At 34.4% G+C, this 14105-nt stretch overlaps 1 protein-coding gene across 3 annotated transcripts in view; it reads left to right on the plus strand.

Moving 5' to 3' along the window:
• The window catches only part of MPP6 (membrane palmitoylated protein 6), a 126863-nt gene that overhangs the window by 84575 nt on the left and 28183 nt on the right, over nt 1-14105 (plus strand). For 2 of the 3 annotated variants that reach the window (XM_037737916.1, XM_017527000.2), the window contains exons 4-6: nt 2155-2307; nt 3066-3293; nt 13177-13218. In XM_037737916.1, coding sequence (XP_037593844.1) covers nt 2155-2307; nt 3066-3293; nt 13177-13218 — 423 coding nt within the window. The remainder of the gene's footprint in view (nt 1-2154; nt 2308-3065; nt 3294-13176; nt 13219-14105) is intronic. The other variant, XM_017527001.2, reaches the window with a different exon arrangement.

The raw sequence follows: 14105 nt of genomic DNA on the forward strand, positions 1-14105 counted from the left end.
TTGTTTTTTTACAACAGAGTCACTGTGTTGTCCAGGCTGGAGTGCAGTGGTGTAATCTTGGCTCACTGCAACCTCCACCTCCCAGGTTCAAGCAATTCTTCTGCCTCAGCCTCCCAAGTGGCTGGGACTACAGGTGCATGCCACGATGCCCAGCTAATTTTTGTATTTTTAGTAGAGACAGGGTTTCACTATGTTGGCCAGGCTGGAACTCCTGACCTCAGGTGATCTACCTACCTCTGCCTCCCAAAGTGCTGGGATTACAGGCATGAGCCATTGTGCCCAGACTCGTTGATCTTGTTTCAAAGGTTTTTTGTGCCTCAGTTTTCTCCATTTCAGCTCTGATTTTTGTTATTTCTCATCTTTTTCTAGCTTTTAGTTTGCAAATCAGCATTTTCATTAGAGCTTGCAAAATGACGTTTTTCTATTCCACATTATTAGCTAGTATTCTTCCATAATGTTGAGCTTCTTATCAACTGGGCTGCTCAGTTACATTATAATGCATTTCCTACTAAAGAGGCAGGAATGTACTTCATCCTTTTACTAAGTTTCACAATGAATAGTTAAATTTCAGTTTCAAGTGGTAACACATGTTTTTTCATTCTGTGTTTTTAAATAGCATTGTGGATCTATGGATTTTTTATTCAATGTTTAAATCCTTTACAATTCTTACTTTTGATTTTTAAATTCCATGACTTTGACCAGTTATGGGCAAAGTTTTTACTGTTAAAATCTGAAGCACATGTGAGTTCTGAACTAGAGGCATAAAATTAAGAGTTGTCAATGTGTAGGTAGTGGCTTAAGTCACAGGAGTAAATAATACTGCCTAAGGAGGATATAGGGTGGAAAACTAAGCAGTCCAGGTTGGAGCTTTGAGTAACTTCCAGCATTTATAGGAAGAATCTCTACATAGGGATTTGTGAGTTGTTTTTATTGAATTTTTTCTCAGTCTTTCACAAATTGTTTTATGAAATAACCAGAAATGACCAATTATCCTGATTGCTTTTATTCTGAACCTGTTAATATGTTTCTATTTTGATTTACTGTTTTTGAACTTGCATTCCATCCAGCCCTCCAAGAATGTTTAACTTAGCTTTATGTTGAATATGCACAGCTGCAGTAAAAATTACCTTTCTTTTTTGAGACACAGTTTTATTCGTGTTGCCCTGGATGGAGTGCAGTGGCATGATCTCAGCTCACTGCATTCTCCGCCTCCTGGGTTCACGTAACTCTCCTGCCTCAGCCTCCTGAGTAGCTGGGTTTACAGGCATGCGCCACCACACTCAGCTAATACTTTGTATTTTTAGTAGAGACGGGCTTTCACCAAGTGAGCCAGGCTGGTCTCAAACTCCTGACCTCAAGTGATCTACCCTCCTCAGCCTCCCAAAGTGCTGGGATTACAGGTGTGAACCACTGTACTCGGCCTAAAAATGATTCTTTTAGAATAAGAAACAAAAAAATAATATTTTAGTATTAAGAAATTCCCAGAAAGCTAGATCAAAACTGATCCATGCTGATAGTACATACACAGTAAATATAGGAGGTAAAAAATATATTCGGGACTATTACTGACTTGCTTTTTTCCTCAAAAAAAAAAAAAAAAAGTTCCTCTTATAAACTAAAACCTTCATTGGTAATATAAAAATTTTTGTCACTGATATGCTAATATTTATCCATTTTCTATTGGACATCTTTTAACAGACATTTTGTATGTATAAAAAGTATATTACTAACAGCAATATTAGGTTAAAATGTCATTTGAACTTGAATTTTTATGATATTTTAGTAAGTAGGATTGATGGTGAATATTGAATGATATGATGATAGTAGTGGCAATGAAATCCAGTGCTTTCATTGCAACAGACTGGAAACCTAGGTTCAGTTTACAGTGAACTTGCCAGTTTTTAAAAAGCATCACTAAACTCTGTCAAACTCTGCACATCTCAAACAAGGAATATGATATTGTTTGATGATAATAAAACTATTTTTATATCTCTTAAAAATTATATATTTGATTAACTTGATATTTGGGAATTAATACTATGTGCCTTAGAAATTTGTAGTACCCCACTGGGATAATGAACTAACAAAGTACTTTTAGTAACATATTTCATCAATATATTGTAAATAACCACAGGCTGTTTTGACTTGTTATAGTCACTGTTGGAGGCCCATGATATTGTGGCATCAAAGTGTTATGATTCACCTCCATCAAGCCCAGAAATGAATAATTCTTCTATCAGTAATCAGTTATTACCAGTAGATGCCATTCGTATTCTTGGTATTCACAAAAGAGCTGGGGAACCATTGGTGAGTATAGAAAAATCACTGCCCTATTAAATCTGAAATATGATACAATTTGTGATTCAGTCACTATTTCGTTTTTTTTTTTTTTTTTTTCCATAATGTTATGAAAATTGTATTCTTGTTTGGCCTGTGTATATAGACACAACTGATGCTTTCTCAACTTGGTTTAACCTGCAAAATTAAACCAAAATGAAAAGTTAAATTGAGCTAGAAGTAGAAGTATGGCAATGGGTAGCAAAAATTTCAAAAGATGACTACTACATTTCTTCCTACACTTTGAAGATATGAACTACTCTTTAAAGAAATACTGATAGTATCAAAATACGGAAGGAAGTTGGTATGAAAAATTGAAGCCATACTAGGACTCTCTAAGTAGTATGAAGTTTACAATTTCCTGGTAAAATTATTACTTCTGGATCCTGACTATAAGAACTATAAGCTCCTGAAGTCTTAAGTTTTAAAAACAAAACAAAACAAGGAACAATGAGTTCCAAAAAGGATAAGCCAGGAATAAGTCCATCAGAATGCACAAATACCTTTTCTTGCTCCTGTAAGTTTCCTTTTAGCCTGTAAGATACATCCTATCCACTAGTGTAATAACTAGCTATTAGTTTAAAGGGAATAAAATATTGAGACAGGAGAGAACATGGGAAAAGTAAGAATGATTCATTTTACCTAGTTTTAGGATTATTTTCTTACATATGTTCATGAATACTTAAGCATTTCTCCCTAATAAATGAGAAATCTCTTATTTCTTGCAGGGTGTGACATTTAGGGTTGAAAATAATGATCTGGTAATCGCCCGAATCCTTCATGGGGGAATGATAGATCGACAAGGTCTCCTTCATGTGGGAGATATAATTAAAGAAGTCAATGGTCATGAGGTTGGAAACAATCCAAAGGAATTACAAGAATTACTGAAAAATATTAGTGGAAGTGTCACCCTAAAAATCTTACCAAGTTATAGAGATACCATTACTCCTCAGCAGGTTAGTAATCAAATTTTTGATAATATTAAAAATACTTTAATGTTTTTAATGGCAGTGTTGGCAATAACTATCATTTGCTACTATTTTGCTAAAGAAAAGAGAAAAACAATTGATTTGCTCTAAAATGCCTGATTTTGTCATGGGTGAATTTTTGAAGTTTTAAACAGTAGTATTTTACTATTATAAAGGAAGTAGTAAGAAAATTTCTTTGTGAACACCAGGAACCTTGGCATAGCAGAAACCTACAGCTAGATATCAGACAAACCATAAAGCCTTAATTATGAATCTAGCAAACATTTCTGACAGCTGTTATGTTCAGGCATTGTATTAGGCCCTGGGAGAGGATAAAAATCCAGTCCAGATCACCTCCAGCTTAGTGTTTATGAAGAGTGAAATGACTGATGAGGCCAGAAAAAGAGGATGAGTATAAAGAAAATCTTCGGCCCCTGGTTTGCACACATTTGGTCTGTATTTTAAAACTAATTTTAGGTAAAATAAGTAATTGAACAGGAAAATGTTTTAGTGCTAGAGATTGTCTGGCCTTGGTATGTTAAGTGAATTCAAAAAGAAGAGAAATGAGATTATGTAACCAGGTGGCAGATTTTTAAAGGTGTGAGGTGATTTGTGAGCAACAGCTCTAATGAATGGTTAAGATGACCACTTAGGTTCAAATACCAGTGCTGCCAGTTATCAGCTTACTTTCTCTGTGCTTCATTTTTCTCATCTATATAGTTTGGGATAAAATTTATTTTCTCAAAAGGTTGTTATGAGGATTAAATGAGTTAATTCATGTAATGCTCTCACAGTAACACCTGCCACATAGTGAGCGCTTGAGAAGTGGCTGTACTTCTTTGGTGATGAGGCAGTGGTGGTAACATGGAACTGTAAAGGAAGAAAGAGTAAAAACATAATTGCAGAGGAAGAATTGAAAATTATGATAGGAGTGTTGGAACCAAAGAGAGGGTTTTCAAACCTAAATAATATAGAAGTAAATACCTCCAATGTTCAGGTTGATTCCAGAAATGTATTGTTTGATGTATGAATGAAATTATAAGTTTTCTTACATAAAATACTACCAGTGTATCTTATTTCATATTGTTAAAATGAGAGTTTAAAAGTCTAGTTTTTACATTTCCATATAGTTATTTGAAATAACATTTCATTGAATGCCTATTTTAAACTGTTTCTTTCAAAGGTAAGGATATTTAGTCATGAATAGTTTTGTGGTCCTTAAGGAAAAGAATTGTGAAAAATAAATGATATTAGTACTTAGACATTTCATATCACTAGTACCTCTCAAGCTACCTTTATTCCTCAGTTGGCACATTTCCATTAGTGACAGCCTGAGGCCTTATCTTGTACCTTCATAGATTGGAAGAGTAAAATCAAGGATTTACATATTTTATTTATTATGTGTTAGTTGTAGTAGGAAGATTTTCTTTTTCTTCTGTGGTCCAAACTCCAGAATTCCTCTAGTTCACCATGACTGTAATAGACTTACATGCAAAATAAAACTTTATAATATTAATAACTAGAGCTTTGGCCCAAATTCCTGCATAGATTTTGCATCTGGTGAACTGAGTATCATGAAATGCAAGGATATTTAGCCTTGGTTTAAACATAGGTTTTCCTCATTTTATACCCTCTCAAACTCTGCTTTTCACTTAGTATTTAGAGCTAGGGGAAGGAATTAAAGTAGGAGAGGAGTCATACAAGCCTCGGGCAGTCTCAGGCCTGTCCTTCCATAAAGATGAAAAGGAACTATAACATGAAGGCTTCCAAAAGAACATCCAAATTGAGACTTTTTTAAAAAAAAAAAAAGGAAAGGGAAATATTACTCATATGCTGGAGTAAGAGGCATAAACCAGGGCATCTGCAAACCATGGGCATCCTACTAAGATGCTTTAGGGAAGCAAGGACATTTTGCCTCTTCACCTGTCACTAAAAGCTCCACTGTATAGTGCTGTGGAGCCTGTCTCAGCTCTGGATTGCAGCAAAAGCAAATGCAAGCCAAGAATTCTTCCCTATCACAGTAATGTTTTTCAAAAGCATGGTCAGTATATTATCTTTATCAGAATAATTTGAGGTGCTTGCTAAAATTCCAGAATCTCCTATGGGACCTAAGATGTTTTATATTTTGAGGACCAAAGTGAGTTAGAAGTAACCAATTCCGAAGTTCTTCAAATTACATATAGCTTACATTCCCAGAGGCTATTCATAATTCTATTTGTTTAAGGCCAACTGATGGAATTCTCTCTTATTCTTTGGGACCACCATGACCTGGACAACAGTCCTGTAATATATTTTTTATATTATATTAGCAATAGTAAGTGGAAAAGTACCACTTACTATTGGGGAAGGGGTGATCTTGTTCAGAATTTTGATGAAGCTTTCAACAGTGAGGCAAACTGAATTGATTCAGCTTCTAAAAAATAATAAAATTTCAAGAATTTTAAGTGATTTTAAAATTTTTGTTTCATATATGATAAGATGTAAGTTTATGATATTTTAAATTCCAAGGCCCTTGGACACTGCTACTTTTAAATTATTGATTATACACAGTTACTTATTTGCAATTATGTAGCCAAAGAAGCCAGAAAATAGTTTAAAACAAAGATAAATAAAGCTTTTGCCTAGTTGAAAAAGAAAGAAAGAAACCAGGAAAGGATGCTCACTAGCACCACTTCTATTTCATATTTTCTTGAAAGGTCCATAAATACAGTATGACAAAAATAAATTATAAAAGCAAAATGTTTAGAAAGGAGGCAGTAAAACTTCTTATTTACAAATACGAGTTTTTGCGTAAAAACCCCTCAAAACTACGACTTACTAGAAATAATAGAGTTTACCAAGTACCTGAAAATAAGATTAAGACACAAAACTCAGTTGCATTTCTATATGCCTCAGCAAACATCTAGAAATGTAACTATGACATCATTTACAGTAGAGTCAGAGAATGCCACATTTATGTCTAGGAATAAATCTAACCAAAAAAATTCAAGACCTCTTCACAAAAGAATCACGAAGAGGGTCTAAATAAGCAGGTATATTATGTCATGGATAGGAAGACAATATTGTGAAGATGTAGTTTCCACACATTTACTTGTAGATTTAATGGAATTCCAGTCAAAATTTCATCAGAGTTTTCCATGGAATTTAATAAGATGAATAGCCAAGACACTCTTGAGTCCAAAAAACAGGAATGGGGTTTGATTATTAATGTGTAGGAATTAAGATATTGTGTTGGTGGCATAGGAATAGACAGCATGGTCAATGGACTTTCAGAGAGCTCAGAAAGAGACCTATACTTGCATATTACTTTGATATATGACAGAGATATGTCTTTCAATGTGGAAAGGAGAGACGATTCAATGAATGGGAGAAACCTGGTTATACTTAGGGATACTGTTTGAAATTGTGTTTCACTCTACATAGAAAAATCAAGTAAAAGAGGACATGTGTTCAGTAAACATAAAAAAATAATAAAAATCATAACGCTATATCATTTATACTATTAAGTTGGTAAAAATTATAGCTGTGAATCTACAGCATTTTTTCTACACTGGTGGCAATGTATATTGGTATAAACACATTGGGGAAAAATGTTTAGTATCTCTTAGAGTTCAACATTCACATATATCAAGCGGCAATAATTCCCTAGAGCAATTCTTATGTATGTTCAGCTGGAAACATGTTAATAAGCATGTAAACCTCCAAAGATTACATGCAGATAGCATGCTATTTTTTTAAGTTTAAAATAACTAAATATATAATTTTAAAGAGTACATATAAATGCAGTAAAACTATGTATGAAATGAAAAGCAAGGAGTTTTTGAACCCAAGATTCAGGGTGAAGTGAGCCTTGGTTGGGGAAACCAGAATGATGGGATGGGATGGAATGAGGGCAGGGGAATCAAGTAGGATTTTAATGTTGGTTTTAGGTGGCAAGTGCATAGCTATTATATTATTAAAACTAATTAAATCAATAAAAGCAGTCCTTGCATGAACCAGTGATATAAGCTTAAGAATTATGATTAGTATAATTCAGGCCTAGGTTAGTAGGTTTTGTTTTTATGTTTTTGTTTTTTGAGACAGAGTCTAGCACTGTGACCCAGGCTATAGTGCAGTGGTGCAGTTTTGGCTCACTGCAACCTCCATTGCCTGGGTTCAAGCAATTTTCCTGCCTCGGCCTCCCAAGTAGTTGGGACTGCAGGTGTGTACCACCACACCTGGCTAATTTTTGTATGATTTTTTAAAATAAATTTTTTTATTTGAGGCTTGAATTTATGGCCCTCAGATATTTATCAAAAAGAAATGTGAATTACCCTTCAAAGCTTTTTAACCCAAACATATATTCTTATCTTGCTACTCAAAAATGTATGTGTACATCTGTATTTAACCAAGTAGACCAAGTTCATATACTAGAAAAGTTTAGAAATAGAGTGTCCTTTCTCAGCTAGTGTTGTGGAAAATCTCTTAGCAATGATAATCACCTTGTTCACCATTTTGTCACTCAGTCTGAAAGGCAAATTCAGATGGGTCTGGAACTCTGTTCTGTAAACAACATTTGCACCATGTTTAGCCAACACATTCTGAAAGAATTACTAGCCACCTTCTGATTTAACATCAGGGTCAAGGTGGAGCTGTTTTTCTAGCCATTTCATCCATTTAATTTCTTTTCATCTGTTAATTATTGTCATTTGCATAAGCATAGTGTATTCCTGTGCAATATTTATTTTCTCAATACTTTTACTCATTTTACTTTTTAAAAATACCCTTGAGATAAAGTTTATATACATAACATGTAAAGTGTACAATTTGTTATGTTTGGACGTACATAATGGACCCATAAATCACAATTGAGATGATGAACACTCGCAGAAATTTGTGTTCCTTTTTTTCTTTCTTTTTTTTTGCGACAGCACCTCACTCCATCACCCAGGCTGGAGTACAGTGACATGATCACAGCTCACTGCAGCCTCAACCTCCCAGGGCTCAGATAATCCTCCTACCTCAGCCTCCCGAGTAGCTGGGACTACAGGACAGGCATGCACCATCACGCCTAGCTAATATTTGTATTTTTTTGGTAGAGACAGGGTTTCACCATGTTGTCCAGGCTGTCTTGAAGTTTTGTGCTCAAGCTATCTGCCCGCCTTAGCCTCCTAAAGTGCTAGGATTACTGGCATGAGCCACTGCGCCTGACCTTCCGGCTTCTTTGTGTCCACTTATCTTTCCCTCCTGCTCCCTTTTGCTCTGCCACTTCCTACTCCAGGAAACTACTGCTCTACTTTTTGTCACTTTAAATTATTTTGCATTTTCCATACTTTTATATAAATGGAATACATGCATTCTTTTTTGGATTTTGTTTGATTCGTTTGTTTAGCTTCCTTCAGTCTGCATAGTTGTTTGGGCGATTCATTCATGTTATGTATCTTGAGAGTTCATTTCTTTTTATTGACCAGTGACATTCCATTGCATGGCTGTACCACAGTTTGTTTATCCATTAGCTGGCTGATGAACGTTTTTTGTTACCATTTTGGGGCTTTGATAATAAATAAATAAAATAAAGCTGATATGGACATTTACATGTAGGTCCTTGAGTAAATACCAGGAATTGAAGAATTGGGTCATAATGGTAGGTATATGTTAAACTTTTGAAGAAATGACTAAACAGTTTTCAAAAGTTAGTGTACCAATTTAAATTTCCACCAGCATTATATGAAAGTTCCAATTACTCTACATTTTGGATAACATTTGATATGGTCAGTCCTGAAAATTTTAGCCATTGTTATAGTGTGGAGTGGTATCTCATTGTGATTTTAATTTGCATTTTCCTTGACTAATAACATTGAACATATTTTATGTGTTTATTTGCCATACTTATGTCCACTTTGGTGAAGTGTCTTCATATCTTTTGTCCATTTTTTGTTGAATTGTTTTTCTTATTTAGTTTTGAGTATTCTTTACGTATTCATGATACAAGTGCATCATCAGAATTGGGATTTGCCAAGACTTTCTTCCAGTCTCTAGTCTTTTCATTCTCTTAACAATGTCATTCAAAGAGCAGAAGTTCTGAATTTTCATGAATTCCAGCTTATCAATTTTTTTCTTTGAGTTATCCTTTTAGGGCTTTATTTAAGAAGCCCTTGTATAACCTTTGGTCATAAAGATTTTCTCCAATTTTTTTTCTACAAGTTTTACAGTTCTATCTGTGCTATATATCTGAGTCTATCTAGGGTTCATATACTGTGTGTTCATTTTTATATAGGATGTGAGGAAAGGATCAAAGCTTATATTTTGCATATGAATATTCAGTTTTTCCAGCTCAGTTTGTTGAAAAGACTATTTCTGTCATCAAATTTGGAAAAACTTTGACAGTAGTTTCTTCAAATATTTTTTCTATGTCTGTTTCTCCTGTCCTTTGGTGACTTTAGTTACATGTATATTAGGCCCCTTGAAGTTGTCCCATAGCTCACTGATTAGTTCATTTATTTCAGCCTTTATTTTCTGTTTTTCATGTTGGATATTTTCTATTGCTTTGTCTTCAAGTTTACTAATCTTTTCTTTTGCAATGGCTAATCTGCTGTTCATCACACCTAGTGTGTATTTTTCATCTCAGATATTTTGACTATCATTTCTAGAAGTTCAGATTGGGTCTTTTTTATGTGTTTAATATACTTAATCCTTCCTATAGCTTCTTGAACTATGAATATAATATGTAAAGTTAAAACAATTACTGTAATGTCCTTGTCTACTAACTCTAGCATATTTGTCATTTCTGTGTCAATCTTAATTGATTGATTTTCTCCTTTTTATAGGTTTTATTTTTCTCCCTCTTTACATGCTTGGCCATTTTTGATTGGCTGCCAAACATCATGAATTTTACCTTGTTGGGTGCTGGATATTTTTGCATTAGAAATACCCTTTCTTTTTCTTCCAACTTTTAGGTTCAGGGAGTGTGCGTACAGGTCTGTTACATGGATAAATTGTGTGTTTCTGGAGTGTAGTGTACAAATGATTTTGTCACCTAGGTAGTGGGCATTGTACCTGATAGGTAGTTTTTCAGTCCTCACCCTCCTCTCATCCTCCACCTTCAGGTAAGCTGCCGGGTCTGTTATTCCCCTCTTTGTCTCCATATGTACTCAATGTTAGCACCCACTTACAAGTGAGAACATGCAGTGATCTGGTTTTCTGTTCCTGCATTAATTTGCTTAGGATAATGGCCTCCAGCTATGTCTGTGTTGCTCAAAGGACATGATTTTATTTTTATGGCTGCATAGTATTCCATGATGTATATATACCACAGTTTCTTTATACAGTCCACCATTATTGGGCATGTAGGTTGATTCCGTATCTTTGCTATTGTGAAAAGTGCTGTGATGAACATATGTGTACATGTATCTTTATGATAGAATGATATATATTCCTTTAGGTATATATCCAGTAGTGGGATTGCTGGGTCAAATGGTAGTTTTGTTTTAAGTTCTTTGAGAAATCTCCCAACTGCTTTCCACAGTGGCTGAACTAATTTACATTCCCACTAGCTGTTCCCTTTTCTCTGCAACTTTGCCAACATATATTTTGACATTTTAGTAAAAATTATTCTTAAGCTTTGTTCTGGGGTACAGATGATTCTTTTAGATCTTGCTTTCTAAGATTTTTTAGGTAAGATTACAGGATGTAGTTTAGCTCATAACCCTTCTAAGTATCATACCCCATGTCTTATGAATTATGAAGGTTTTTCCACTTGGCCTGGTGAGAACAGAAACTGTTCTTGACTGTATACAACCTCCATATATTGTTCCCTATAATGCTTTCAAATGACTCTTTACCACCATTGAGGAAAGAGCTACACAGAGGGTGCAGGTAGCTTCTTCATACACATGCATTGATTAAGTACTCAGTTGGAAACGGAGTCCTCACAATGTTCTTTCTGTGCAGTCTTTGCTCACTGATACTGTGTTCCATGCACTGTAACCACCTTGATCTCTCAGGTCTCCCAGTTCATTGCCTCAACTTGGAGACCACCAGGCTTCACCTTTCTCTCTTCCTGAGTTGCAGCCTGGAAACTCTCTGTGCAGTTAGCTGGGACATTTGTGCAGCTCATCTTGTTTCCTACATCTTTCGGGGTCACTGTCTTCATTGCCTGATCTCTGACATCTTGAAAGACATTGTTTCATATATTTTGTTAATATAATTTTTAGTTGTTTCAGGTTGGAGGGTCCTTGTTATTTCATCTGAAGCAAAATGGGAGTCATTTATTTTTATTACCTTAAAAATTTAATTTTTGTATAAGTGAATCATTCCCATGATTCAAAAATCAAGAAATGTAAATAGGTATTCAGTCGAAATCTCCCTCCAAGTCCTCCCACTACCACGCTAGACCTCATCCCCCACCAAGTAAAAACCTATTCTATTAGCTTACCTTTCCAGAATTTCTTCATATGCAAGTAAATAAAAATTACATATCCTTTTTCACCTTCTACCTCCTTTTTCATAGAAAGTTTGCATAGTATACATGCTATTCTGAACCTTATTTTTTTCACTTAGCCATGTATCTTGAGGATGTTTTCTTATTGGTGCATAGACTTCACACACACACACACACACACACACACACCTTTTTAATGACTATATATAGTGTCCACATCACGTAGACATACTATCATTTGTTTAAAAGTTCCCTTTTGTTAAACAATTAGGTTGCTGTCAATCTTTTGCTATTAGGAATAATGTCGGAGTTAATCATCTTGTGCATAACTCATTTTGCATGTATCTGCATAACGTAGCTGTTGAATACATTCCCAGACATGGATTACTAGGTCAGAGGGTTTATGCATTTGTGTTGCCAAATTGTCCTCCCAAGAGGTAGAACCATTCTTCCACAAGCCTGTTAGGAAAATGCCTATTAACCCACAGTTCTATTTATAGGAATGTTATGAAATACAAGGATTTCTGCTAATATGATAGGGAAAAAAAGTTATAAAATAGTTTAATTTGTATTTCTAAGTGAGGTTGTTGAACATCTCCTATGCTTAAAAGCCATTTCTACTTCCTTGTCTTTGTACTTTGAATTGTTTTGGTCATTCAGTTCTTTATAGTAATAAGAATGTGAAATAGAAATATTTTAGTAGATAGTGTTTAGTCATTTCTTAACGATGAATGAACAGTTAACATCCATAGCCTATAAGTGCAACACTTTAAATTGCATTTAATAAAATATAATTATATTAAATCTAGCCATATCTTTAATGGTTTTAGAGTCATTACAAAATGGTTAGATCAAAGGTTGGGTTAATTTTTCCGACAAATTTTTAAAGTTCAAAGTAAAGTCAGGTTAATCTGAGTTTTTGACCGTAAGAGTAATGTTCTAAAACTACTTTAATAAATGAAGAAAAATAGAAATTGTCCTAAAAATATTTTACCTTTGAAAGATATGGTTTGTATTCCACAAAAAATGGCATTTCCAGAACAATTTGATGGATGTTGGAGAAATGAATGTTTGAAATTTGGACTATCTTGTAAAGTCCAAGCTTTATGGTTACAAAATATATTCTGTTCCATACGTAAGAATGATAATCATCTTCATGGTTAGATGACAGGATTCTCTTGCTGTTCTTCAATCAGTGCATCTTTCTTGAGAAGTAAGGAGTATTCAGGTATTTTTATAGCTTTACATACCAACTCTTTTTCTCTGACTGATCTCCAATACCTTTAACTTTTTGTTCTGTCATTTATAGCTTGCAGGTATTATACTTTGTGGACAATTAATTAGGGAAGTAGTTGCTTTACCAAATGAGTGAAGTAATAAAATGGGCTAGTAGTTTGTTTATATTTTCTTAATTTATTATAAATTAAAAGTCCATTACAAATATATTTTTAGAGTTACATCAATATGGAGAGGCATCCAGCAGACATCCATCAGGTATGATGTCATTCCAGAACATTCTCTGGTACTTCATTTTTCTGTCTTATCAGCCAACTAAATTTCCTTTGATTAAATTTAATTATTTTGGATTTTTGCCCCCATTGTCAAAACATGGAGCTGCATGACATCATCAGGTTATCCACTTGTCACACTTTAGTAATCTTACTGTTGTTTGTATGCTTGCTTTTTAGATTTAAAATTGTATCAGGAAAACAATTATTGACCTGATTTTTTTAAGGATTAATATTTAGCTTTTCTAGAATAGTTGAAAATGTTCTGAATGCTTTCTATGAAAATCATCTAATTATAACTAACTATGATTTTATTATATGTTCCCAGATTTCTTTATCTTAAAATTGTTTTGTTTGCATCAGTTATAGTACTTTTTACCACACTAATAATCTGTCTACTTGTGTTATTTGAATCTTGTTTGGTTAGAAAAGTATTATAAATAGAAAAATAACATTGTTATTTTGACTATGCACTTTCTTGCTTATTAAAGTTTACATGCTGATTAATGCTAAGGCAGTTCTTTAGAAGATAAAATTTGAATTTCTTTAAATATGTATTAAACAATTCTGTTTTAAGAAAGCAGTTGGGCTGGGCACAGTGGCTCATGCCTGTAATCCCCATACTTTGGGAGGCCAAGGCGGGCAGATCACTCGAGATCAGGAGTTTGAGACCAGCCTGGCTAACATGGCGAAACCCAGTATCTAGTAAAAATACAAAAATTAACCAGGCTGGTGGCACATGCCTGTAATCCCAGCTATTTGGGAGGCTGAGGCAGGAGAATCACTTGAACCTTGGAGGTGGAGGTTGCAGTGAGCCAAGATCATGCCACTGTACTCCTGCCTGGGTGAAAGAGTGAGACTCCATCTCAAAAA

Source organism: Cebus imitator, unplaced genomic scaffold (genome assembly GCF_001604975.1).
Source record: "Cebus imitator isolate Cc_AM_T3 unplaced genomic scaffold, Cebus_imitator-1.0 Scaffold45, whole genome shotgun sequence".
In the NCBI taxonomy this organism is placed as follows: Eukaryota; Metazoa; Chordata; class Mammalia; order Primates; family Cebidae; genus Cebus; species Cebus imitator.